Source organism: Nicotiana tabacum, chromosome 19 (genome assembly GCF_000715075.1).
Source record: "Nicotiana tabacum cultivar K326 chromosome 19, ASM71507v2, whole genome shotgun sequence".
Taxonomy (NCBI): domain Eukaryota; kingdom Viridiplantae; phylum Streptophyta; class Magnoliopsida; order Solanales; family Solanaceae; genus Nicotiana; species Nicotiana tabacum.
In genome coordinates this window covers 150062971-150089634 of record NC_134098.1, presented here as the reverse complement: position 1 = coordinate 150089634, position 26664 = coordinate 150062971, and the positions used below count along the sequence as shown (strand labels likewise).

Sequence of the window (26664 nt, the reverse complement as noted above, 5' to 3'; positions counted from 1 at the left end):
TTGCAACATTGCTAGACCTAAATTTTATAAAACAGATAATTAAAATTACAAGTGAAACTATATCTGAAACTCTCATGGAAGTAGGAATTTACCATTTCAAACGAACTCCTATCCTTATTTAGTACTCCATCCGGCTCACTTTAATTAATTTTCTAATCTTTTTTTTGTAGTCCACAATATTTGATTTTTCCAAATATCAAGAAAGAAATAACTTATTTTATTCAAAGTTGCCCTTGAAGTAAAAAGCCTAGAAGTACTTGTTGTATTTTCAAAAAACAAATTAAGGTTAATATGGTAAATTTTATTGTTAATTACTATTAAAATGTGAATTCTTTAATATATGTGAAAACAACCAAAAAAAAATCAATTACAGTAGAACAGAGAGAGGAAAGAATAACTTTTACTTGATCTACAGTAGTATATCTTTTTGACATGGATATTGCACAGAGAAAGGGTCAACCTGAACAGAGGGTAAAGGAGAAGTTCATTTCTTAAATCAGTGTATGCACTCAATGAAAATGGAATTTCTAGGAGGTAAAAAAACTCATTAATCAACAACATTGACTTCAGTCTTTTAAAGCCACCTCAAAGTTTTTAAATTAAAAAAATCCCAAAGAAAAAAAAGTGACAAATAGAACGATAACTTTTAACCAGAAATAAAAAGGTTGTCCACGAAAGAGCACTTTCACTCACCAGATCATTACATATTCAACGGCAACGAAATGGGTATACATAAGGGATTGATGTCAAAATTTTCAGGATGACATCAATGCACAAAACAGATAATCAACCTCCCTACATAACTTTATTTAGAACGAACACCAAAATAATGCGCCTACTAAACCTATTTTCTCAAACTAGGCCTACAAGTTACGTAATCTCAGTAGCAATAATCAAGATGAGAGGAACTGCATCTCGAATACTTAAATCTCCATGAGAGTATTATTGCAAGAATAGAATACAAGTATAAGCAATTGCCCACACGATGAGTACCTGCAGCATGAGCTGGCCGCTGGTTAAAATCCATAATAATGCTCGAACTGGCCATTGTCATGTTTGTTAGTAAATTCAGCATTCTATGTTTCAAGATGCAGATTTCCCTTTTGATTTCTGTTTCTTGGCATCCAACCCCACCAAACCTGTTCCTAAACCAACAGGAGTTTGATCTTGTCCTGGTGTTTTGGAATGGTCTGCTTGGGCATCTACTCCAGGTCCATCAGAAGAATGGCCATTCACTTCTTCCTTTTCTTCATTAGTTTCATTAGCATTTGCAGCATCCGGCGCGGCGCCAGAGTTTATTACATTGAGTAGCTGGGTAAGAGGGGGTAAAGTCGCTGCAGGAACACCACTGGGACGTACCAGAAGACCCCTTGCTGCAGCTTTTTTCCTTACTTCAGCAGCAGCTCGTGCAGCTCTTTCATCAACTCCTCTTCCTCGAGGAAGCCCATCACCAAGTACTGCAGAACTTAATGATTGGTTCATGCCACCAACACCAGCACCTCCAGCAGCAGCTTGAAATGCGTGTAGCAGGCTAGGATGAGCCTGCAACATTCAACTCAAAACAGTGAACATCCTCTTTCTAGTTGACATACTTATAAACTAATTCCAAGGCGACCACAATCATGTCCTAGAATGAAAATCCACTAATAAATTCTCTCCAATATTGGCCATCAAAAGGGAAAAGGAAAAGCCAAGATCCTATATATGCCATAGTAATTGTTGATCTAAGGGTCCTAAAGAGGATTAAACATGCACTATCACGAGAGAGATATGAAGAGGGAATGCAAATTAGAAAAGCAAGTCTTGATCACCAAGGCCAAGCTTGCACTACAGCCACGTAACCACAAACAAGGTGAAATTTTAAGGTAAGCAAATATGTCAGAGATTTAATGGAACCCTCGAAGGATCACAAAAAGGTACAAGACTGTTAGAAAAAATGTACCTTCAAAATATCATAAGCCTTCTGTGCAGAAGCCACATTCAGAGATTGACCTTTCTGCTTTTGCGCATTCATCTGTTAAGGATTTCCATATTGCAAAAGCACATAAGGGAATCATAAGTGTGTCACAAGGAGTTAGAAGTGATCAGGTCTGAGTAACTTGTACCTGTATCTCACGCATCTTAAAAGTTTTCATCCAGTTCTGAGAATCACGTGTCCTTGAATCCTCCTCTCCGAGCTGTTTGGCTAGTATGTCATAAGTTTTCTTTTCATGCTGTTGATAAAAATTAATTAAAAACGGTTTAAAAAGTAACCATGCTGATACCCTTTTTGCTAACGCAGTAAACTATACAGTTCAACCACATGCCTGGTGTGAGAGCTTGAAAGCACCCATACAATTGAATGCAATTGCCAGAGCATGATAACAAACAGCAGTCTGAATATGTTCCTCCCCGAGCAACCGTTCATTCTTTTTCAATGCTTCTTGGAGATAACGAAGTGCTGTATCCATCTTTCCTATATCTTGGTACATCATCGCAACATTTATAAATGTTGCAGCAACATCCGGATGATCAGGACCTGATGACAAGCCAAGCAGAAGCAAGGCCCGTGACATGTGCCTCAATGCAAGTTCTGTTTGGTTAAGACCATGGTAGAAAAGGGCCATGTTTCCATAACTGCAGTCAAACACGTTATTAATCATATAATGATCACGAAATACAGGTTTTCATCTTCACCTTCAACATCAGTAAAACAACAGGCAATGTCTAGCAAATGCAAGGAAAAACAGAGTTCAAAGACGAAGAAAAGTGCCTGTGCGCAGTGTCAGGGTGGTCCAGTCCAAGGCATCTTTCATTTATGATAAGTTCCTTGTGCTGTTGCATTATAGCGCCAGCCATATCTCCAGCATGATACAGAACCATAGCAAGGTAGCTGGAAGAGAAATAATTATTAAAAGAAAAGAACAAAGAGAGAAAATAGAATGACCAAAGATTGCATTGCACAAGCATTTTCTCTCATAGAAAGATGAACTGATAGAGCAACAGATGTTTACCGACAACAATTGGCAACCTCACGGTGCATAGGACCCGTCACCTGCATTTTTAAACATTGATATTAACTAACTGATATAGACATCAAAAGCAGATCGCAGATAAAAAAAACAGTATTATACCTGCTGAAGTATTGTGAATGCTTCAGAAAATAAAGTGTAGGCCTCACTAAGCAAACCCTGAAATGCATGAAGTCATTGTTTTGTCTCAAATACGACCTACGTAAACTCCAAATTAAAAAAAAAAGGAAAAAAGGATTGACAGCTAGCCTAACAAAATATCCATTAGACCATGACTAACATGAACATGTTCCATTTTCGTCACCAATTGTAACAGTTAATACCTCAGCTAATTGAGCCTTCCCTGTTTCTACAAGGTCCTTAGCTTCTGAACTAACTGGGATAGAATGCTTCACCACTGGTTGGAGATTCATAATATCTGATGCTTGAAAAGGTGCAGCAGAGACAAGGTCATATTTACGAGCTGCAACGGTCACACCTACCTGTTAAGAGCAAAGTTCTACGAGCTACTTAAACATATTAAGGTAGAATTACATGCATAACATGGGGCAATAGTCTGCTGCACAAGAAAAAGCACAATAAAGGGATTTCAAGGGGAAGACTCATTATCAAAGTGAGTGGGTTCATCTCCTTACACCTAAAATTAGGCACCATATTACTTATAGCTATATAAAATAAGAGGAAAAGATGCTTGACTAATCTTAGCTCGACTACTAAGAGGAAAACTAGTTCCGGGAAACAATCTTCATCAACCACAATATCCCATCAAGAACTAGTTAACAATCTCCAGTCATCTCTACCACCAAGATAGAGTGCCAATCTCCATCTAATGATTTATATTCCAATAAAATTTTCTAAATCAATGGACATATAACAATGTAACTGCTGCATCATATAACAGCACGAATTTATCACTGTGCCTCACCACCCATATCAAGATTAGCATAATCTGGAAGGAAATTTTCCCTGCTTGAACTCCATGGTCTTGAGAAGTCAAACACTCAAAAGAACAGACTACTTTTTCTCCACAACTTCGCTTGCACCACCAAGACAACTGATGTCACAAAACAGTATACAAAAAATGTAGGCCCTCTCTAAAGCAAGAAAATGGTGACAGACTCCGAAGGGACTACCTCTATGCACAGTCAAGAAAACGTCACAAGATCACTAAATACAACCAAGTTTTCATGCCAAGAAAGTAGAATGCATCCCAGAGAACTCAATATATGAACGATGACATGGACATAGCCACTTTGAAATGATGATAATGCTTGACCAATATAAGATAATATCGGGAAGCAGGGAAAAATAAGCTAAAGTAACAAATATATAATCTCAATTAAAAGTAAGAATTCCTCATAGTGGATTACTTGATGAAACATACCTTCTGACAAAGATTGCGTACAACTGGAATTTTCTTTACGAGCATTTTTGCATCCTCAGGCAACTCGAACTAAAGAGAAGAAAAAACCATGACTAATAACTTGAAACATCTGGGAGAACAACTGAAGAAAGTTCTTGAAAGAAAATGATACCTGATACTTTAGCTTCGCAAATTCCTGGATATCAGACCACAAACTATCAGAGGTAATATTCAAATAGGAGGACAGCTTCTTCTTGGCAGATCCTACATTTTTTCGCTTTCCTTGTTTGGACGACTTTTGCTGGTTGCTGATGTGGTCCTACGCAATGTGTTTCATAGAGGTAAATTTACTAAAACCATTTACCATATACTCATTTGAGAAACAATAATAGAATATATCAGCACAGCAAGCTTAAATGATTCTGGAAAATGCTTGCTCTATATAGGCAACAGAGTTTTTAGACAATTAAACTAGTAATTTCCATATTGCTCCTCCAAATATTAGCATACAAGTAAATAACAATGGCAAAGCATGGACTTGTTTAAAAAAAAAAAAGAAATCCCACTTTAATAGCTCAAACTTTTAGATGAGGCGGTACCACATAATTCAACATGGTATTAGAGAAGTTCACTGTATCAACAAAATATTTCCATATGTTTGGCTCAAGCAAAAGAATCAAATCAGCACTTGAGGGTCCATGTTGTAAACCTAAAATAAATAAATAAAACTATCCCCTCTTTAAAAGGTTTAGTAGATGGTACACTCAATTCAATAGAACTTCCACATGATATCTTACTATAGGAAGTAGCAATAAATAGCCATAGGGAGTAATGACAATCATCTCTCTTTCTCTGTACCTTCTTTTGGTTTTTAGAAAGTGCACTGTTGGCGCCACCTTTATTAGATACACTTTGAATATTTCCAATCAAACAGTTGCAAAAATGTGAGATTGTGTTTGCAAGATCATGGTCCTCAGCATCCCTCAGCACATCCTGCATGTCTCATTAGATCAAATGGTAAAGAAATTACAAACTCCAGAAACCTATAAAATAGAATTTCAACTTCTTCCATGTATCAAGATAATCAGAGTGATTAGTGGTGCTTCATCTTAACCACCAAGTGGATAAGCACAAATGACTATTTTGAACCACCAGAGCCTAAGTAAAACGAGTCCACCTCTGTAGATTAAAAAGCTTTTGCCCAGTAATAAAGAAATAAAGGCAGGTAAAAAGAAACATCCCCTTCACTTCTCCACTTATAACGCTAAGCAAAAATGTTGAGACATGACAGGAGAAACAAAAAAAACTGAACCTCAGAAAACCACAAAAAATTTGTTCAATCTCAAAAGGTGGAGCATGTTCTCAAGTGGGACCATAGTTGTCAAAGCATAAGATTTAGTAGGTTTATAGTTCAATCTTATTGCAGCCTTTCAACTGGCAATGAAAAACATTTTTTTTAATCAAAATCAATCACCTTGAGTATGTGCTTCGCACATCTGACAACAATCTCATTGGAACAAAGATCCCATAAATGAGGCAAGTTCCTGGTCCCCTCAGCCACCTGGAAAAAAAGGGAGAAGACAAAGCCAAGCTTACTACTTTAACTGAAGTTAGAGTTCCGCTCATGCTACAAATTTTTCTTATATTTAGTGGAAAATCTAAGCAATATGAGAATTAACGGAGCTTGTCAGGAGATCATTACTTTTCCCAGATAGCGCAAATTAATTCCATGCGCATGGAGTGCCTCAGTTAAAGTTTGCCCATCCATGGGTGAAACTTCAAGTGTGCAGAGATCTTGAATAAACTTCGGAAGCACAGTGTCTTTCAGATACAAACTCACTTTCTTCACAAGTTCTTGGTCAGCAACTATCTCCTGGTGAAGTTGGGAGAATGGACCATATAAATACAAAACACCTTCTAAAAACCAAGCAAGGAACAATAATCACAGGCAAAAAAAAAATAACCTCTTCACTCCCTGCCAACTTAAAATCTGTAAAGACGTTAGGATTGAAAAGTATATCCTCAGTATCCGTTCTTCCCGAGTGAGAACAGCAGTTGTTACCAGCATCCTTCACACTTTTTTCTCCCTAAATAAGAGAAAAAAGAGGTTATATCTTATATAACTGAATAGCAAGAGCAAAGAGGTAAATTACTTCTTCGTACAAAAGTGTTTGCATTGATTCCCTCTTGAGAGAAAAAATCATATTTGTAGGTTTTTTCCTTTAAAAAGAACTCATAGAATCTCCAGATTGATATCCTCCGAAGTTCACAAAATATATCAACGCCCGAGCATGATACTAATATCACAATTATCACGGATTGAATATAAAGAATCCATCACCATTTAATGCTTTGAATCATCAGTGTACATGAAATTTATATTATAATTTCAGAAAAAAACTAACAAGGTACAAGAAGATGAACCAACTAGAGCACTTTTGAAAGTAACAGACACGTATACTTTTTTTGTACAGACACGTAGACTGAAAATGACAAATCAAAGTAAAGAGGAGAAGAGATAGGGAAGAGAAAAGGCAACATAAGATACTGCAGAGTGATAATGCTCACATAACTTGGGACATGCATTCATCTAAACGTGAATCTAAAATCAGGGAGAGCTGAAAGCAATTATAAAAAGGAAGACATCATTAACAACCAAGGTGAGAACATAAAATAGAACTTTAAAATCTCGCGAATCATATTATAAAAGAAATATCTTTCAAGAAGTGTGTATTGTTAAAGAAATACTATGAAACTATATTATCCAACACAAAATTGGTCGCAAGTAAACAAGCATACTTATATCCAACAGTAGTGCGCAACTGCGGTAATTGTTACAACAAGGAATTGACTTTCAACAACACATTCCATCTCATTATAAGCTAGACAAAAAAAAAGTTTGCAGTAGGACAGACTTCATTTAAGCAGGAGATTGCTACCTTATTACTGTCGACTTCAGCTGGGGCAACGCCATCGGTTGTTTGTAATTCTTCAGTGTTATTTACCGTTGAAGAATCAGAGGCCACTGGTACCTCCCCCTCTGACTCGCACTTCGATTTTGACCTCTCAGCAACTTCAGCCTTGGGAAAGAACCAAGATAATTTTTTGAGAGCGAAGAATCAGAAATCAGATCCAAGTACAAAAGCAACCCGAACCCAAAAAATAAGGTTTGCAGATCCGGAACAAATATAAAAACCAAAATAAATATAAGAATTGAACACAAATGAAAATAGGAGAGCAAGTCATAGCACAAGCAGGACTCACTTGGCAAAACGCAGTTATCAATTCAGGTCGCAAAATACAAAATCTGGAACCTGAACCACTATAATTTGCATCACGAGGAGTGACTCTCATCAAGTCCAACAGATAATGCCTGAAAACCACATAAGACTAAAGAATTAATCTTATTAAGATGACAAATTGCCCACTTAAGTTGGTTAAGTCAATGACATTCACATATACAGACGCATATGCTAACTGCAACTAATGAAAGAGCAGTATCTATTTAAAAGTTTCCACGTTTTCCCATCTCCAAGTTATATACCTACAAAAATATGACATTATTAAGCTTGGAGGGGTCTGTTATGTGCATATTTCACAGGACTTCAATCATATGCATCCTGTGGTGAAATAGATTATTACCACCAATGACATCCTGTGGTGAAATAGATTCTTATCACCAATGAACCAAAATTGGCTTTCATCATAAGACCCCCCCCCCCCCCCCCGCGGCGGAGGAGCAGTGAATCCTGAAAAAGTAACCACCTGTCATCGCTACCAACAATGCCCTTGCATTCCACTGGTGCGGCTAATTTGAATTCATTTCCAGATCCATCAAGGACAGTGTGTTCCTTCAAGTGCAGACGTTTTGCAGCTTCTAGCACCTAAGAACAAATAAACCTGGGTGAAACTTACGAACAGAACCAGATATAAACTTCAAATGATTAACAAACAAGTCAAGAATGATAAAAAGGAGAGGAAAAAAATAACATCAGCCGTCATTACAAGAATTACAGTTCACATTGAAATATCATACCCCTATGATCCCACAACAAACATCTTTCTTTACCATCTAAAAATACTACCAGGAAATAACCCACACCCCCCCCCCCAAAAAAAAAAAATAAGGGAACTAAAATGATCCCTCATAATAACCAAAGGCACAGAAAGGAAAAGAGGAATCCAGCAAGACATGTATCACTCCATAACAAGCATGTCCAGTTGAGCACACCAAAGAAGCCCAGATGCTTCAAATCAATTCATTATCACAATATATAGAACCAAAGCATGCCATTCCCCGCCACGTTTTAGCGCTAAAACAAAAAGGGCTCTTCTAGGGTTTTCTTTTTCCGACCTCTGATCAAGAAAAATCATGGGTGGAGGCAACGGTCAGAAAGCCAAGATGGCTCGCGAGAAAAATCTCGAGAAGTCGAAAGCTTCCAAAGGAAGTCAGCACGACACGAACAAAAAAGCAACGAGTATCCAGTGCAAGGTGTGTATGCAGACATTTATGTGCACGACATCAGAGGTGAAGTGCAAGGAACATGCTGAAGCTAAACATCCAAAATCTGATCTTTATGCCTGTTTTCCTCATCTCAAAAAGTGAGCTGTTTAATTAGGTGTCAAACATCCTTGCAAAAAAAAAGTCGGTATTATCTGCCCGTCACTAGCTGCAACAGTCAGCCCAATCAAGTTGTGAACTGCTTGTATGTGTGTGCTCGTTTGCGAGACTCTCAAGTTGTGTTAGTGGTTTGTCTTTGAATAGAACCAAAGCATGATAGTTAAAGAACCATGACAAACCCAGCAAGTAATCCTAATAAACCTTATACTTTCCACAAACATCCTAAAATTGTTGTGCAAGCCATACAAGGAAAAAAAGAAGGTGAACAAAAAATTAAGGTCCACTGGTACCTTGGAATGGAACTCGTCACTCCAGCAGATTTTCTTGCCATTATCAACAGACCCGTATAAGAGGGAATCTGATTTGTCACCTTGAAGGATACCAGGTAAAACACTCTACCAAGAAAAACAGAAAAAAGTTAAAATCTTCCGATAAATTGGCAGAATAATGCACAAGGGTAAGCCATGCATCTGGCAGAATAATGCACAAGGGTAAACACTCTACCGAGAAAAACAGAAAAAAGTTAAAATCTTCAGATAAATTGGCAGAATAATGCACAAGGGTAAGCCATGCATCTGAAAGGAATTAGAAGATTAAATCAAACATGGCCATCAAGAAGAGTACCTATCCAAAGAGACCCATACTAGCACAGTTATTTATAAGAGATGCAAGAAAATTATGCCTCGGAACCCTGTCTATATCGAAATTAAATAAGTACGATTCACTTCCAAATCTCCAGCTGATTAAATTCTATGATGTAATTACGTTATACTCCCTCTGTCCCGTTTGATGTGACACACTTTTCTCTTTAGTCTATCCCCACAAGAACGGTACCTTTCTCGTTTTGGAAACTATTTAATCTTTGTATCTCCATTTTACCCTTAATGACATGACTTGTTGGGATTTACTTGAATAAAAGTTCATCCTTTTACAAGGAGAGAAAAAATGCATGACATGTGGAACTCTCACCAAAACCCATCTAAAAGGATACTTTCGGTACTTCACATATCTTTGGCTTACATGTTAAAAGAATTCTTAAATTTCTTAAATTCCTGACCCGGTCAATCGACTCCACATAAAATGGTACGGAGGGGTTCAATCCAGGACAAATGTCGAGTAAGTGAAGCCACTTACTTATATTGCAGGTCCAACTTCAAAGTCAGATGCATGAAATTACAAAATTCATGAAAGATGGTTTCCAGTTGAAAACCCATGGTAATTAACACTTAATGTCTGAACTTATCTAAAGCATTAAACTACAGCATACGACTATATAGGTAATACAAGTTCAATAAACACCTGTGCCACCACTCTATGACCTCTATAATCAATTATCGCCATAGCAAGGTTGTATAATCCAGGGACATCAGCTTCCTGATATGATTTTGTGCCTTTCAAGTCATTATTCGCACTTGCATAAGTGGCTTGCTCACTTTCTGCCAACTGAGTTTCACCAGGCACTCCAGGAGGACAATCCAAGTTGATGTTTACAGCTTCTACAACTGGGCCGCCATGCTCATCTCCATTAGAGACTTCAGAGGCTCCCTGTGACAAATTGTTGGAGGTCTTTTCCGACAAACTACGTAATAAGCCTGTGCCCTCAACTTTAGAATCAGCTCCCTGCTTTCGGGACAGTTGCTCAAGATCCGCATCAACAGCAAAGCTGAAGAATATATTATTGTGAACGTACCTAGATTCATACAAAAGTATCAGGCAAAAGTGACAATGAACAACTAAGGAGAATCTTTCTAGCAATCTAAACAACATTTGGCCAACAAGCATAATGTGAACAAAAATGCAGCACGGAAATGATGGATCAGGCACATAGTCAGCTCAGACAAGCAATAGAGAAGGACAGCAATGACGATCTCTCTACTTTCTCCCCACCCTGTACCTGCCTTCTCACCACCATTAACTCCCAATGTCCTTCTGACCTTCTTTCCACCTGGTGGAAGGGCTAATGGGATAAGAGCATGTTAAACGACTGGTTTCAACTTAAGCTGTTAACCCATCCAACCGCCCATACTTCAGTGTATAGGGTGATTAATATGTTAAATGACAGGTCAAAACAGACCGTACAAAATATTGGGCCAGTTTGGGGTACAAGTAGTAGCCCAAATTCATTGGTGGGAATGATGGGAATAATGATGCAATTTATGTACTAAGGGAACCAGAAAAAAAAAAGGTGCACTTGCAGAATGGGATTAAGGCAACCACTGCTGCCTGATGGCACTAAAATACTGTTTTTCTTTTACTTGCGTGTATGCATTCCAACTGCCTCCACTGGTTCCTATTACCTAGCTTGCTCCCCTTTGTTTTCTTTTCTACTTCCAATGAAGATCAATTTCGAGGAGCTATACAACAAATTTAATGCTCCGAGTGAACTTGTAAAAGACATAGTAATGACTTGTTCTATAACCGAGAATTCCCCGATGGCCAGTGGTGCACGGTTCGAAACTCGGTGAATAACTGGAAAAGACATAATAATGACTATTGCAATGCAAGAACTATAATGAACATATTTTACCCAGGCTATTTAGCTTAAGGACTTGAGTTGGCAGTTTGTTTGTGATCTGTTCTTTAACACACTTCTTCTACTCATCCCGTTTCGACCTGACATTTGACACCCTTACGGGATATCAGTTGATACCTAATTGATATGTTCACCTTCACCGCCCCTCCCCCAAGCAAAACCCCACTTTCTGTTTGTTACTTAGTTTTCCACTTTCTTGCACTATATTTTCAATTATGGAGGTCAAACTATACCATATCCAAAAGTATTAAGTTATTTTTAAGTGAAACCATATAGTTACAAGGAAATTATTTGTGCTCATCTCCAGCTCAATACTTACATATGAAAGCACTCTGGATCAGTTGGATTAATTGGGGGAATACACCTGTTGATAACTCCAATAGCACCACTAATTGCAGCATCTACAAAGTCCGAACTGACTTTGTACAGGGCCCTATCTCGCAGTATCCTGTGATAAAAAGGAGTTAGATGACTACACATGAACAGAGGAAACTCTACCTTCACAGACAGACGTAGGCATAGTATTGCATACACAAGTAGAATCTATAACAGAATTAATTAATTCACTCTAGAATGCACAATTTGACTTAGAAGTTAGATCCGTCGAGATGCACCTTTCCTGGGGGTTTGTATGGGGGAATTCCCGACAAGATTGTAACTCTTCATTCCAATCCCTTTGCATGCCAATCAGCTCACTTCCAAAAGAAAGTGTAAGTGCATTCTCTGCCCGTGCTGCATCACGTTTGTGATCTGACACCAGAGAATCCAAAAAGAACTAAAACTAGTGACACCAATAATAATTAAAAGAAAGATAATTGTAAGAGAATGAAAAGTAACAGTTTTTAAGTTATTAGTTATTAACTTAAAATTGTCTCCACATACAAGTCCCTCATTGTCATAAAGGAACTGAGGAATAATAATCCCTCCGCGCATCTTATACAAATGCTACTCTGACTTATGCATTATATTAGTTATTGTGGATACATTATGTAATATATTAGTGATGATGAAAAAGATTAAAGTAACACTTACTAAGTTAGTTCAGCAGAGAACGCATCATATCAAGTTTAAATTTTGAATAATTAAATCATTTTTTTTTTGAAATTTGTGAAATCATGTTTCTGGAATACCGTCAAACATTTTGGGACATCCCAAGGGAAGAGTTTTCATATAAAAAGGGACGGAAGAAGTTGTAAGAATGAAAAGTGACACATCTTTAAGATATGAGACGTGAACATAAATTTGACTACATGGAAGTCCCTGGAATTATTCTACTCTACAACAGGAGCAGAAAGGACACATGGCCATCCATGCCTGCACAACATTATAAACACTGGAAATCAACATGCAATATCCCAAGATTAGAAACCACAATGAAGGATTGCAAACTCGATTCTGTTGATTCACTGTCCATGTGTCCTTAAACCGGATGTTTGGTCAACGACTTTAATATTCCTTCACACAAGGTTTTTAATCCTTGAGGGTATTATTAAGTTGGATTTTAGATTGATGTTCAGCATTTACTATATCAAATCAAACGTGATAGTTTTGACACCTCATCATTAATCTAATCTAATATTTCATATGTTTTTTGAATATATTTCAAAATGCCCTGGGAATAAAACTGATCTTTTGAAGTGTTCAAATTTGAAATAAAGGGACATGTTCAACGTGCAGCGGACATAACTTCACACATAAGGAATGCAATTAAAACATGGTTAACCACCTGTCAGACAAATTCTACATCAGGTCCAACAGACAAAGACCTTGCAAGTCATCGTACCTCGCACTTTTCAACTATATGGTTCACTAATTAAGTATTATTACAGATTGCAACAGACTTTCTAGGATTCCTAACACCACTAAGTATGCCTCATTTTTGGCATCTATGTGACCCAGCATCCACCTACCTCATCTGTATGTGTATACAACATACACCAACAAGAAATAAAGATAACCAGAGGTTAAGAATGCATCAAAAACAACTTACCAGGGATAGGATATGACCCAAGCCACGAATTTGGTGGTAGCATAGATTGAACATTCTCAAAAGGATGTGCAGAAGCCTTCCGCTCCAATATTTCACGAAAAGCTTCAATGCAAGATTCATTATAAATAAAATAAAAACTTCAATGCAAGATAAAATCATTTATATATTTGGACTCAAAATGAAATGCCATCTAGTATTTTTTTTTTTTTTTTTGGGGGGGGGGGTGTACTTTTGTACCATGTTACTACCTTTCTTAAATCTGGAGCTAATCTTTTGAAAGAGCCCAATAAGAGTAGTTGCTTCTGAACCAGTTTTATTAGACCTTGGATCAAGAACATTCGCTGTGCTGGAATTAACATAAAATGTTTTGGTTGTTCCAGTAACGCAATACTTATTTCCTTCTAATGTTACTACATCCAAATAAATCAAGTCTCCAGAAAGCCTGTATGCAGGAGAAACCAAAGTCAGCATGTCACAATGAACCTCCCTGACGAAAAATAAATTTGATGATCATCATAAGATAAATAATTATAAACCTTCTGTAGCTAGGAGGAGGATTAAACGAAGAGAACACAATGCTCTCAACACATTTAGTTTCCTTTGAAGGTGCTGCCAACAAGCTAGAGACTGAACCAGAAACATCCTCCACAAAACCCAAGTTTTCAAGTTCAGGTACATCGGCTTTCATAGGCTCTAAAACATAAAAAGCCAGAAATCTTTGTCATGCCTATCCAATTGATAAATGGCCATCAAATTAGTAAACAAAATGAATATAAAATAGAAGGAAAAAGAACAACAGCTGAATAGCAAACCTCCAGATTTCGTGTTGTTACTTCCCATTTCATGCTGCAGTGCAAGTGATGTTGATAGTGAGGAATGCAATGTGGAAAGAGAGAGCAATTCTCGAGTACGGTGAACATGAGCTCTTATGGATCGATCATCGTACAGTGCTGCAACAATCAGGTTTAAGTTAGAGGAAACAAGTATAAGCTCATTGATAACAGTTAAATATAATAACTAGCAGACCAAGTAAATAAGCCACACCTGGCACCATCTCCAGGAAGCAGTCTCCTGTGGTGATATCAGCAACTTCGGAGATTTCATTATAATCTTCCAGATGATGAACAGAACCATCCTTTACATGCAGCAATAGATCATAGCACGTAACAAAGCATGTCTCTGGAGCATCAAGAAGAAACTGCCGCACATCCATAACAGAATCCCCAGGACTCAACTGCAAACACGTACCCATCAGAACATCAAATATTAGACAAACTAACTCACTAGCACCACAAATATTTAAATATAAGGTGGACCTAAACCTATGTTGCTTGGACTCTCTGGAAATGTCACGGGATGCATGTCGGATCCTCCAAAAGTGGTGCATTTTTGGAGGATCCGACATGGGTGCGGGTGCGGCAGCATTTTGGAGAGTCCACGCAACATAGACCTAAACGCCTAAACATAAACACCTACACATAAAGGCAGGATTACAAATGGCAAGTAGCTAAGAACATCAAGAAACAAAGAGAAAGAGCGGCTTTTCATGATTATGACAATCCAGATACAAAATATAATTGCACAATGGAACATACGAACAAGACTTCTTATCTATGCCATGAGAGAATTCTAGCCACTCTCTTAATCTGGAGAATGAAGCCATCTTTCAAAGGAGAATGATAAAGAAAGTAACAAGTTTTGCGACACAGCCATCAATAAGAAATAAAAATCCAAGAAAATTAGTAATGCATCGTACTTGTAGCTCTAGCTTATCCCCTCCTTGGGTTTTGACAGTAACAGGATAAAGATGGATGTCACCTGCAATAAATTAAAGCAGAATCGCTCTTCATTTCCTCCAATATGTAGAACTAGAAAGAAGTTTAAACTATTAAATAAAAGTCATACAAGAATGTAAAATAGTTATCTTCAAGTAATATGAAAAAGTGTAACTGGAAGAGAACCTAGACTTATTAAGTATGAGTTTGATGATGTATGTGGTTTTTACATGACCAGCGATTACATAAGCAGAAAAGATAGACAGTTTGACAAGAATAATAAACATGGGAAAAAGAATTCTAATGACGCTAGCACTGTACATTGTTTTATATTCAAAATGATACATATGGCAGAGATCCAGAATAAAACAACGCACGTTTCATGGAGCATACCAGAAGTAGGCACATCAAGTATCCTATGCACTAGCCACTCTCATAAAATCTTTTCCTTTGAAGGATCATCTAACTGACATAGGTGTGGAGATAAGAGTTACTGTTCACCATATGCTTTATCAGCTTAAAGGAATCATGAGAAGGTTTCCAGGAGTAATATAATTAAAGAACATAGCGAACAGATTGCATTCACATATTACGTAATAGATCTCATGACACATCTATTAACAGCTTTTATCTCCAAGACTGAAAAAACAATTCTTTTCTTCTTTGTTTTTCTCTTCCTCCTATTTTGGATAAATTGAAAACAAAAACAACAGATGAGGGCGTTTTTTCTTCTAATAAACTTTTGGTGCATCCAAGAGGTTCTGATAAGTATAGATGACTGCCTGCCTTTTTGCATACCACCGGGAATTTCCAACCGCATGAATAAAAGCTGAATCGACAATGTGGACATTGATTCATTCTATAGCAGAAACAGTTCCATACTTTTTGATCGGTAAAGGATAAGTTAATTAATTGCCAGCATAAAGTGAGTGCTTGAGAATATGTACAATGTAGCAACATTACAAGTTGCAATTATTTGTGTATTTTCATGATCCTTCAAATATACTGCATCATATATCTGCCTCTCTCCCACCTCCAGATACAAATTTGTAAAACCAGCAACCGTCTTTACATATTAAAATTAAAATTTTATGTTACCACGTTCACCTTGCTTTGCCTCGTGTCCAGAAGTCCCATTTCCAGACTCAGTTGCCTCCATCTTTGTATCAGTTGGTGGAGTCACCGCTGTTGTTCCATTAGCCTCTGCATGTGTTGCAGTATCATTCACCGGAGCATCAGATGGTGCTGCTTGCTCTGACGAACTGGCAGTGGTCGGATTTTGAACTGCCTTCCTATTCTTCCCTTTGTTTGATTTCCCGGCCATTTCTATCCCCTGAAACATACAAGAAGACCCAGTGTGACATACTAAACAATTATCATTAGTCTAAGCGAAGAATCAAATAAAGGAAAAAGAAGTAAGAAACTTGAAACTTTTTTTCTGTTTCACTTTGAAAATGAAAAACTACAAACTCAAAATAACAACAACAACAAACCCAGTATGATCCCAACAGGTGGGGTCTGGGGAGAGGGTAGTCTGTACGCAGACCTTACCCCTACCTAATGCAGGTAGAGAGGTTGTTTCCAATAGACCCTCGGCTCATGAAGGGCAAGAAACTCAAAATCAATATACAAATATAAAATCAAGAAAACAGCAAAAGAATCACATAATCTCCAATCTTCCAGGGATACTCGTTTGATAAATGGTCAAAAAGAGCAACATGTGAAAGTGACTCAATCTGCATAATACCAACTCAAGACAAAGAAATAAACAATTAGGGTGTGTTTGGTATAACGGAAAATGTTTTCCGTGGAAAATGTTTTCCAAGAAAATGTTTTCTTGGAAAACAAGTAGTAATCCTATTCTTTTTCCGGTATTTGGTACGCGCAAACTTCCAAACACATAAACCTCCGAACTCATAACTTTGGAACTTGTAAAATTTCGAACATGTAAACCGAAAGATGAAAAAACTAAAACTGAAAATATATTTTAAAAAAATAATTTTTTTCGGGGGTGGGGTGCAGAAAAAAGAAAAAACAGAAATTTGAAATTACAAAACAAAAAGTAAAAAAAAAATGTGCGGGGGTGGGGGGTGGGGCAGTGGGGCGTGGGGTTTGGCAGGGTTGGGGTGGGTGGGGCAGTGGGGCGTGGGGTTTGGCAGGGTGGGGGTGGGTGGTGCAGAAAAACGAAAAAAAAAAAAAGAAATTTGAAATTTCAAAAAAAAAAAAAAAAAAAATCGGGGGAGTAGTAGGGTGAGTGGTGACTGAAAAAAAAATCAAATTTGAAAAAACAAAAGACTTTTTCCGAGGAGGGGTGGAGTGGGCAGGCATGGGGTGAGGGGCTTAGGTGGGTGGGTGTGGGTAGTGGCGGACCCAGGATTTTATACAAGCGGGTTAAGTAAAAGATGAGTGGCTATTCATATAAGTAGTGTCGGGTAAGACAACTAGGGTTTGAACACTTTTTTTGTTCTTAAATGATTTAAACAAATGTACTTTCATGTTTTATCAAAATTTAAGAAAGAAACAACCAAAATTCACTTTGTAGATAGGTTAATTTTTGAAGTAGGTAAAACTGTAGAATAATTTTTATTGATTTCAATAAAAAAATAAAGTGAAATAAAAAAAATATAAAAGTAAGAATAATAAATTCATAAGGGACTAAGCGCATAACTATGGCACGCTAGAGATTACAAAACAAAGTTTACAAGCCCCACAAGAGGGATTCGAACACAACACCTTCCTTACATTTTGAACACTCTTTACCACCTCAACATTTCAAGTGGGTTCAAATTTTTATTTCTATACATATTTTTGCTGTTTCAAATATAATTTACCAATATACACAGTGTAATTTCTCAAGCATGTGGGTCCGCCCCTGGGTGTGGGGTGGGTTGATGAGGGTGGGGAATAGGGTGGTGAGTAAGATTGAGAAGGAGTTTTGGAAAATGTTTTAGATTCTCTTGATAAGGAAAACATGGAAAACATTTTGAGGAAAATGAGTTCGGAAAATGTTTTACAAAATATTTAAACCAAATTGAAAAATATTTTACTTCATACCAAAAACACCCTTAATCTCCACGCTAATTGAGTAAATACTCAAAAAGATAAACTTGGAAAGTAACTCAACCCAGATAGTGAAGTCCAAAAACAAACATCAAAAAAGGTGCAAATCCAAATGATTTTTTCAGCCTACAAGCATTTAACAAATAAAAAGAACCGAAGTAAGCTTATTATCCACATCAATATTTTAGCTTTTAATCATTTAAACACAAACAATCACCATAGTACAAAAGAAAAATACGAGTGACCAAAAGCAAACATTAAGGAAAGTGGGGAAAAAAGTCAGTCAAACAACACTTACAGAAGGAAACTAAAGGATTGACCATGTATATTACCTAAAAGGGAAGCACTAGCAATTGCAAGAGACCGATGGCCGATTGTTGGCAGGTGGGTGGGTAGACAGAGGTTTTAGCAATTAGAGGGAGAGAAAGGCTGAGAGACGGCGCGGCTTTTGTTATTATTGCGACTCTGTAGTACACGTTGGGCTTTTCTTCTGATTCTTCTTCATCGAATCTAATTTAAATTGGGCTTCAGTTATTGGACCTAGAACATCTTTAAAGAATTAACTTAAGTAACTGTCTACTCAAGCGTTTAAATTTAAAATAGTTAGTGAATATATAATATATATTAATTTATGTATTGTATGTGTATAATCGTATACTATATTTTTTATATATACTAACTAAAAAAATAAACTGTAAATTCGACTGGCTATTTGTGTGAAGATCTCAACATCTTTTTGGGGGGAAATCGGCAAAATAGCAACTTTTGAGGGGTGAAGTACACAAATAGACTTCAAAGTGGGTGGTTTTGAGTGTTTTCTCCGCTTTACTCATGGGAAAAACTTCAACTTTAATAAATATTGCTCCTCGCTTGTCCCATGCGTAATACTTTTAACTTTTGACTTTGAAGTTCTGCTCATGGGCAAGCGTGGATCAATAATTAAAGACAACCCCAAAATATGTCACATTTCTACAATTTTTTTACTTTTGAGATCGCAGATCAAGATTTAGTATTTTAGATTAACTCTTCTAGACGATCAAAACCCTAGATACATTTTACATATAGAGTTTTTTCTTTATTTTATGTACAATTTATGTGGTGACAAAAGTGGGTTGCTCTAGTGGTGAGCATCCTCCACTTCCAATCAAGAGGTTGTGAGTTCGAGTCACCCCAAGAGCAATGTGGGTAGTACTTGGAGGGAGGGAGCCGAGGGTCTATCGGAAACAGTCTCTCTACCCCAGGGTAGGGGTAAGGTCTGCGTACACACTACCCTCCCCAGACCCCACTAGTGAGATTATAATAAGTTGTTAAAAGGGCCAAATATACTCATGTAGTTTCGAAAATGGTCTAAAAATATCCCTCGTTATACTATTGGGTTATCTATACCCATGCAATCATACTTTTGGTTCAAATATACCCCTCATTTAAACGAAGGGACACGTGTCATCGTCATGTTAGCCAATTCTAAATATCTCATATTTAATTAAAAAATAATTTTCTAAAGTAATTTTTTTGTTATAAAAACTGAAAAAAAATTGAATTTTTTTTTACTATAAACTAGAAAAAAACGAAAATACTTTTTTCCAGTTTTTACAAAAAAAAACTGCTTTTAAAAAAACTAAAAAATATTTTCTAAAACAATGTTTTTGCAAAAACTGAAAAACAAACTGAAAAATAATTTTCTAAAGCAATGCTTTTGTAAAAACTGGAAAAAACTGAATGTTTTTTTTTTACTAAAAACTGAAAAAATCGAAAATATTTTTTTCCAGTTTTTAGAAAAATATTGCTTTAAAAAAATTGAAAAATATTTTTTAAAGCAATTGTTTTTGTAAAAAAAAAAAAAAAACTGAAAAGCAACTTTCAAAAGCAATGTTTTTGTAAAAAATGGAAAAAAAAATATTTTCTTTTTTTTCAGTTTTTAGTTTATAAAATTTCAGTTTTTTTTTTCCAGTTTTTACAAAAATATTATTTTAGAAAATATTTTTCAGTTTTTAGTAAAAAAAAATTCATTTTTTTCCAGTTTTTACAAACAAACAAAAATTATTTTAGAAAATTACTTTTTAATTAATTAGGAGATATTTAGAATTGGCCAACAGGCCGATGACACGTGTCCCTCTGTTTAAATGAGGGCTCTATTTGAACTCAAAGTATGACGGCAGGGGTATAGATAACCCAATAGTATAACGAGGGATATTTTTAGACCATTTTCGAAAGTCCTTTCCTGCATCCAGATTTGTTATATCCTGTTTGTTGGCAGTTTGAACTATACCTGTTAATCGGGTCGGGCTGACCCGTTTACAACCCGGTTCAGCCCGGTACTGTAGCGTGGGGGGCGGGCTGGGACGGGTTGGACGGGGAGCGGGTTTCAAACGAACAAATTTTTGATACCGGTGCACCGGAAACCGCTAAGCCCGTTAACCTGTTAACGGGCTATAGCCCGGTTCAGCCCGATTTTTAACGTTTTTTATTTTTTTATTTCTTTATTTTATTTTATTTTTAAATAAAAAATAAAAAATTGACCGTTGGCAACGGTCAAATTCAAATATGATTGTTGGCCAACAACCCTTTTTGCAAAAATGATCATTTCGGCCTACCCCCTTAAGAAAATAGCCTCACACCCCTAGTATTTGATAAATTATAATTTTAACCTTTTAAAAATTATAAATACCCCACTTCTTCTTTATTTTTCCTCACAATTCACTCTCTTACTACTCTAATTCTCTCTTGATATTATTAATTACTGTTCTTAAATTCTCAATTACTTATTATTTCAAGTTTCATCAAATATTTAGTTTAGCCATTACAAAATTATTATTATCAAATATCAAGTATTCAAGTGAAGTGTGGTGTCAACTATCAAGTATCGATCTATCAATTGAAGTTTGGTTTTTGATATCAAATTTAGTGCTGCATCCGGAATCCCGGTACACTCGTTCTATATTTTTCTCTTCTTTGGTGTACATTTATTTTATTATTTACAATTATTAATTTAATTTACATAATGGATATATTTAAAGAAGCCAAAAAAGCGTGCACTAGTAAAGGTGGTAGTAAGAAAACTTCCAAATGATCAAGAGGTGGTGCTTGTTCTTCTAGTAGCTTTACACATATTTCTGAAAGTTCACGTGAAAATTTAAATGTAGATTATGAGGGACTTTAACAAAAATTATGGTATAGATGATGATTTAGATGATAATTTAGATGATATTCCATTTTCATCACCTGATAATCTCGAAACACCACCAGCTACACCTGGTAATGCTAGTCAAACTCAAAACATTAGGGGTGGAAGTCGTGGTAATACAAGTAGGCCTCCCCTCCCTATTAAGAAGAACCGAAGATTAAGAAGTAAGTGTTGGAATTTTTTTGACATACTAGAAGAAGATAAAAATTATGTAAGATGTAGAATTTGTAAGGATATTTATAAACATGAGACCGGTAAGGGAGGGAGAACGGGTCAACTTCGTAGGCACGTGGTAGACAACCACCCTCTTGATTGGGGAGTAGATGAGAAAGATGGGCAACAAAAACTTAATCCGGGTACTGGAGGGTTAATGGGTAAATACGATATTAAGAAAGATCGGGAAGAATTAGCTAAAATGATTGTTTTAGGTTGTTTACCTTTTAGTTTTGCTGCTTCACCATATCTTGTTACTTATATTCAAAGAATTTATAACATTTTGTTTAAAGGTATTCCTAAAAGTACTTGTAGAGCTGATATCTTTAGGCTTTTTGGACAATATCAAACATATATACGTTATTTGTTCGCCAGTCTTTCTTGTAGAATTTCTCTTACTTCTGATATTGGTCGTGCTGTAAATGGTAATGATTATTTGACTGTTATATGCCATTGGATAGATGGTAATTTTTGGATACAAAACGTATTATTGCTTTTAAATATGATGAAGATCAAAGTCATACTGGTGCATTTATAAGTAATAATATCCATGAAGTTGCTATATTTTATAATCTTGCAGAAAAAGTTTTGTGTGTGTCATTTGATAATACTTCTAACAACAATGTTGTTATTACAATATTAAAATTGCATCTACACCCATCACTTCCTGAAATATTTCATGTTAGATGTGCATGTCATATTTATAATTTGATTGTGAAGAGTGGCCTTGGATTATTTAGAGATGATATCACTTTAGTTAGAAGAGCTGTTGGTATAATTCAAGAAAATAATAGAAGTGCTAGATTAAATGCATTTAAAAAAAGATGTGTACACTATGGACTAAAACCAAGACTCATGCATGAAGAAATAGTTAGTAGGTGGAATTATACTTATTTATTCTTAAAATGTTGTTATAAATATAGAATGCCTATAACTGAAGTTGCTAATTCTCATTGTACCGATCTTAGCCGTTTGTTAACATCTAGAACTTGGGATGTCGTTGAAGATATTGTAAAGTTTTTACAAAAAAATTATGTGGCTACACTTGAGTTTTCTAGAGCTTATTATCCTACTATTGCAAATGGTTTAGTTCATATTGCTGAAATTTCTCTTTTACTACATAATTTGAAGAAGAAAGAAGGATATACTTCTGTTGTTGAATCTATGCTAGATAAGTTTAAAAAATATTTTTACCAAATTCCCCCTATTTACCTAATTGATGCTATTTTAAACCCTTATATCAAAATGGCCACTTGTCGCCAATTAATCACTGCTTTATATTCTTATATGGATATTGGACCAACTGAAACTCCTGATATTGACACTTGTATTTCTGATCTACACAAACATTTAGAAATATTATATAATTATTATGCTAACATTGTTCATACTTCTTCTGTTGTAGATGCAAATATTCCTTCAAGTTCAGTTTCAACATCTGGGACCAGTGCTTTGGATGATAATGATGGTGTTGAATATTATTTGATTTGGTCTACAACAGGGGAGCATCAACAAACCAGTAGCAGGAATATTAATGAACTTCAATTCTACTTGCAAAAGTCAACAGATCCCCGCACAAAGGAATTTCTACCACTGGGTTGGTGGAGGAGCAACTCAAATCAATTTCTTGTTCTTTCGGCCATGGTTCGAGACGTGCTAAATGTGCCGATTTCAACAGTCGCATCAGAGAGCGCATTTAGCCAAGCAAGGCAGCAACTAGGAGATACCCTTAATTCATTGGGTAGCAACGCTTTGAAAATTCTAGTGTGTTTCAAAAATTGGATAAGATCAGAACAACGAAATCAAGGGCGTAACGAGGTAGATGAAGCGGAGGACCAAGAAATTGGAGATATAATGGTTTATGGTTCTGATTCAACCAATGCCGGTAATCAAGAACCTCATGTTGACATGGATGAACTTATAAAAATGATGCAAAGCATGTGATGTACTATTTTTTTTAATAATTATTGTAAACTTTTAATTTGCAAGTTCAAAAATAACAAAATCAAAAAAGAGCTTGCAACTTAATTTGAAGTATTATATATTATTCAATAAAAATATCAATTGAAAGTCTTCGGAGCTTGATCCTTACATATTGCCTATTGGTCTTATTAAATAATTTTTTGTAGCCACTTACTTTCAAATTTTAATTTTAAAATTATAAAATTTAAATTTTAAATTTTAAACTTCAAAGTTTAATTACTTAAGAAAAACAAAATTTACTTAAAAATAATAATAAAAAATTCCATGGCCCGCTAACAACCAGCTGAGTCCGAACCCGGACGGACAAAAAAAAACTCGAAAAAGTATAGCCCGCTAACATCCCACAATGTTAAACGAACGGACTATTTTTTTTTGTGTCCGGCCCGTCCCAACCCGCCCGTTAAACACCCATAATGTATATGTTGAGTTTTTGGGATGCGTACTCAACAGTTTGGTTACTGAAAAGTCTCATTTAAGATGGGGAATGAATAGTTTATTTGGGACTTACAATCCGTTTGGCCAAGCTGCCAAAAACAATTTCTTTTGAAAAGTTTTTTTTGTTTAAAAGTGCTTTTTGAAAAAAATATTTTTGTAAAATAGTAGTTTGTGTTTGACTATTTCAGTTGGGTAATGCTCTTTGCAAGCTCATTGTGTTTGGTCAATTTTCAAAAAGTACTTTTAAGTATCAATTAAGAAAAATGACAGTAAATGTTCAGTTTGCAATTAGTATTATTTTAAAAAAATGAATCTAAATATTTCTTATAAAATAATTAATTAAAATATAAAATGATTAATTAAAATATAAATTAAAAATTCTAATCAATATAAAATATAGTTATTCCAAAGTAATAACATTGAGTATCTAGTATTACTTATTATTTACATTATAATTTAAATATATCAAAATATATTATTTAATACAAATTAAAAATCTACTATTAGGCATAGGATAAAAAGAATAAAAATATAATTGAATAAAAAGAGAAGAAATGTATGGTAGAAATAAAAAGGAAAAGGAAAAAATGTTAAATTGAATAATTTAAAAAATATCAATTTATTGTAAGGTTATTTTTGTCTTGAACAAATTAATTTTCTGCTTCTGGTTATTTGTAGCTTCTCCTTAAAAGCAAAAAAAATTGTTTAAGATCTTAATCTTGCTAATCCTTTTCCTTTTTAAGTATTTTTTTCATCAATTGTAGTCATTAGTCTACACGCCATTGGTTGGTGAAGAAATCTATCGGTTCACGTAGGATAATTCTCAAGGTTAGATTTGATGTCATTAGCCTTGTTAGATTTTTATAATATTAGTTATTTTGATTCTCCTTAAATATGAAAATTTGGTTTTTTCCTCAAATATGACTGGGATAGCCTTTATAGTCTAAATCATGTTGCTGGTTGCAGTGCATAAGCCGTCGAATTTTTAATGACATAACCAAATGCATGAACAAAATTGTGAAGTAAATGTAGAAAGACGAAGATTAATACAAAACACAAACATAGAATGTGTAAGTATCTATCAGCCGATATGGTTATTATTGACGGTCAAAAATTTCAAAGCATTTTGGACTAAATAATTTGAATTAAGATCCTCTTGACGTTGGCTCATCGACAATTTCATTGTACATGTGTTCGGAAAGAGAAAGGAAAAAAAAAAAGAAGAGTATAAGCAAAAGTTGGAGAATCCTATATGCTACAACTTCGACAATGCAGACTTATGTTTATTTTTTGGAATTCCAACCATCGTCAATACAATCCTACGAATTTAAAGGATATATCCTAACTTAATTTAGAGGTGGTAAGTATTTAAATTTTATCGAATCTATATCGATAAAATAATTTGGATTATATTTTAAATTCAAGATATATTGGTCCAAACAAATATTATGGGTTAATATAATTGAATTAATTATATTATCCAATATATATGGATTAAATAAAGAAAATTTTACCACATATAGCAAAGGTATACACCCTATTTATTATAAACCAAAATTATTTTAAAATATTATTTTCTATAGCTATCTTTTATATTTTATACCAAAATAAGTATTTATAGTATATACTACCATTGATGCATGAAATACGTTATTTATGTTTTTCCTCTCTTAGACAGATGGACATACCTATTTTTAAGGTGATTGTCGTTATTGTATTCATGAATACACGGCGTGAAAATACGCTATTTATGTTTTTCCTCTCTTAGACAGATGGACATACCTATTTTTAAGGTGATTATCGTTACTGTATTCATGAATACAGCAGCGCGAATACATGCGCGTACAGCCGGACTGCCTGATTTTACGCGCTTTTTACTGATGTATTCATGTATACATGGAGTGAATACATGTGAATACATGCATGTACAACTGGACTGCCTTGATTTTAGGTGCTTTTTACTGTTGTATTCATGAATACAGTAGCACGAATACATGTGAATACATGCGCGTACAGCTGGACTGCCCTGATTTTATGCGTTTTTTGCTATTGTATTCATGAATACATGGCGCGAATACATGTGAATACATGCGCGTACAACTAAACTACCCTGATTTTTAGGCGTTTCTTGCTGATATATTCATGAACACAGCAGCGCGAATACAACGAATACACTACCGTAACAACTGAATAGTAGTTATAGGAAATAATTATGCATATGGTAGTTATAGGAAGTTAATAGGTACTAAACAATAGTGATTTCTGAAAATTATCTTAAATAAATAGTCTTAATCCATTGGGCTATCCCATTTAATTGGGCTAAAATGATGAGCCCACTTCATTAAGCCCAAGATGTCATATTTCATGAGGTCCAGTTTGGTACCACATGTCAAAATGACAAGGCATGTCAAGTCAAATTAAAAGGCCAATGAAATTGCGTCACATGTGCAAGTGATATGTTCTGGCCAATCAAATGCGGCCTTGTCACACTTCAAT

At 35.5% G+C, this 26664-nt stretch overlaps 1 protein-coding gene across 3 annotated transcripts; it reads right to left on the bottom strand.

Moving 5' to 3' along the window:
• Positions 1–628: 628 nt before the first annotated feature.
• Positions 629–18886, bottom strand: LOC107807246 (clustered mitochondria protein). 3 transcript variants are annotated; one of them, XM_075238892.1, is made up of 29 exons: positions 18686–18886; positions 16401–16626; positions 15275–15336; positions 14563–14752; positions 14331–14468; positions 14055–14211; positions 13767–13960; positions 13519–13620; positions 12143–12278; positions 11848–11976; positions 10295–10685; positions 9286–9390; positions 8140–8258; positions 7639–7747; positions 7314–7454; positions 6339–6461; positions 6077–6247; positions 5849–5935; positions 5233–5367; positions 4547–4693; positions 4396–4464; positions 3335–3493; positions 3114–3170; positions 2994–3034; positions 2753–2872; positions 2307–2616; positions 2106–2213; positions 1943–2014; positions 629–1542 (listed from the first exon to the last, which is right to left on the bottom strand). In XM_075238892.1, the coding sequence occupies exons 2-29, from the start codon at positions 16615–16617 to the stop codon at positions 1084–1086; spliced, it is 4248 nt and encodes a 1415-aa protein (XP_075094993.1). In that variant the 5' UTR covers positions 16618–16626; positions 18686–18886; the 3' UTR covers positions 629–1083. The 3 variants fall into 3 exon arrangements, with proteins under 3 accessions (XP_075094993.1, XP_075094992.1, XP_075094994.1); XM_075238891.1 differs by having other exon boundaries at positions 16392–16626; positions 18686–18875; XM_075238893.1 differs by having other exon boundaries at positions 18652–18806.
• Between the last annotated feature and the right edge of the window lie 7778 nt (positions 18887–26664).

Coding starts and splice junctions, on each gene's coding strand:
- LOC107807246 (XM_075238891.1), bottom strand. CDS start 16,617: ATGGCCGGGAAATCAAACAAAGGGAAGAATAGGAAGGCAGTTCAAAAT. Junction 2,873..2,993: donor GAGGTTGCCAATTGTTGTCG/GTAAACATCTGT, acceptor TTTCTCTTCCAG/CTACCTTGCTATGGTTCTGT. Junction 2,617..2,752: donor CACCCTGACACTGCGCACAG/GCACTTTTCTTC, acceptor GTTTGACTGCAG/TTATGGAAACATGGCCCTTT.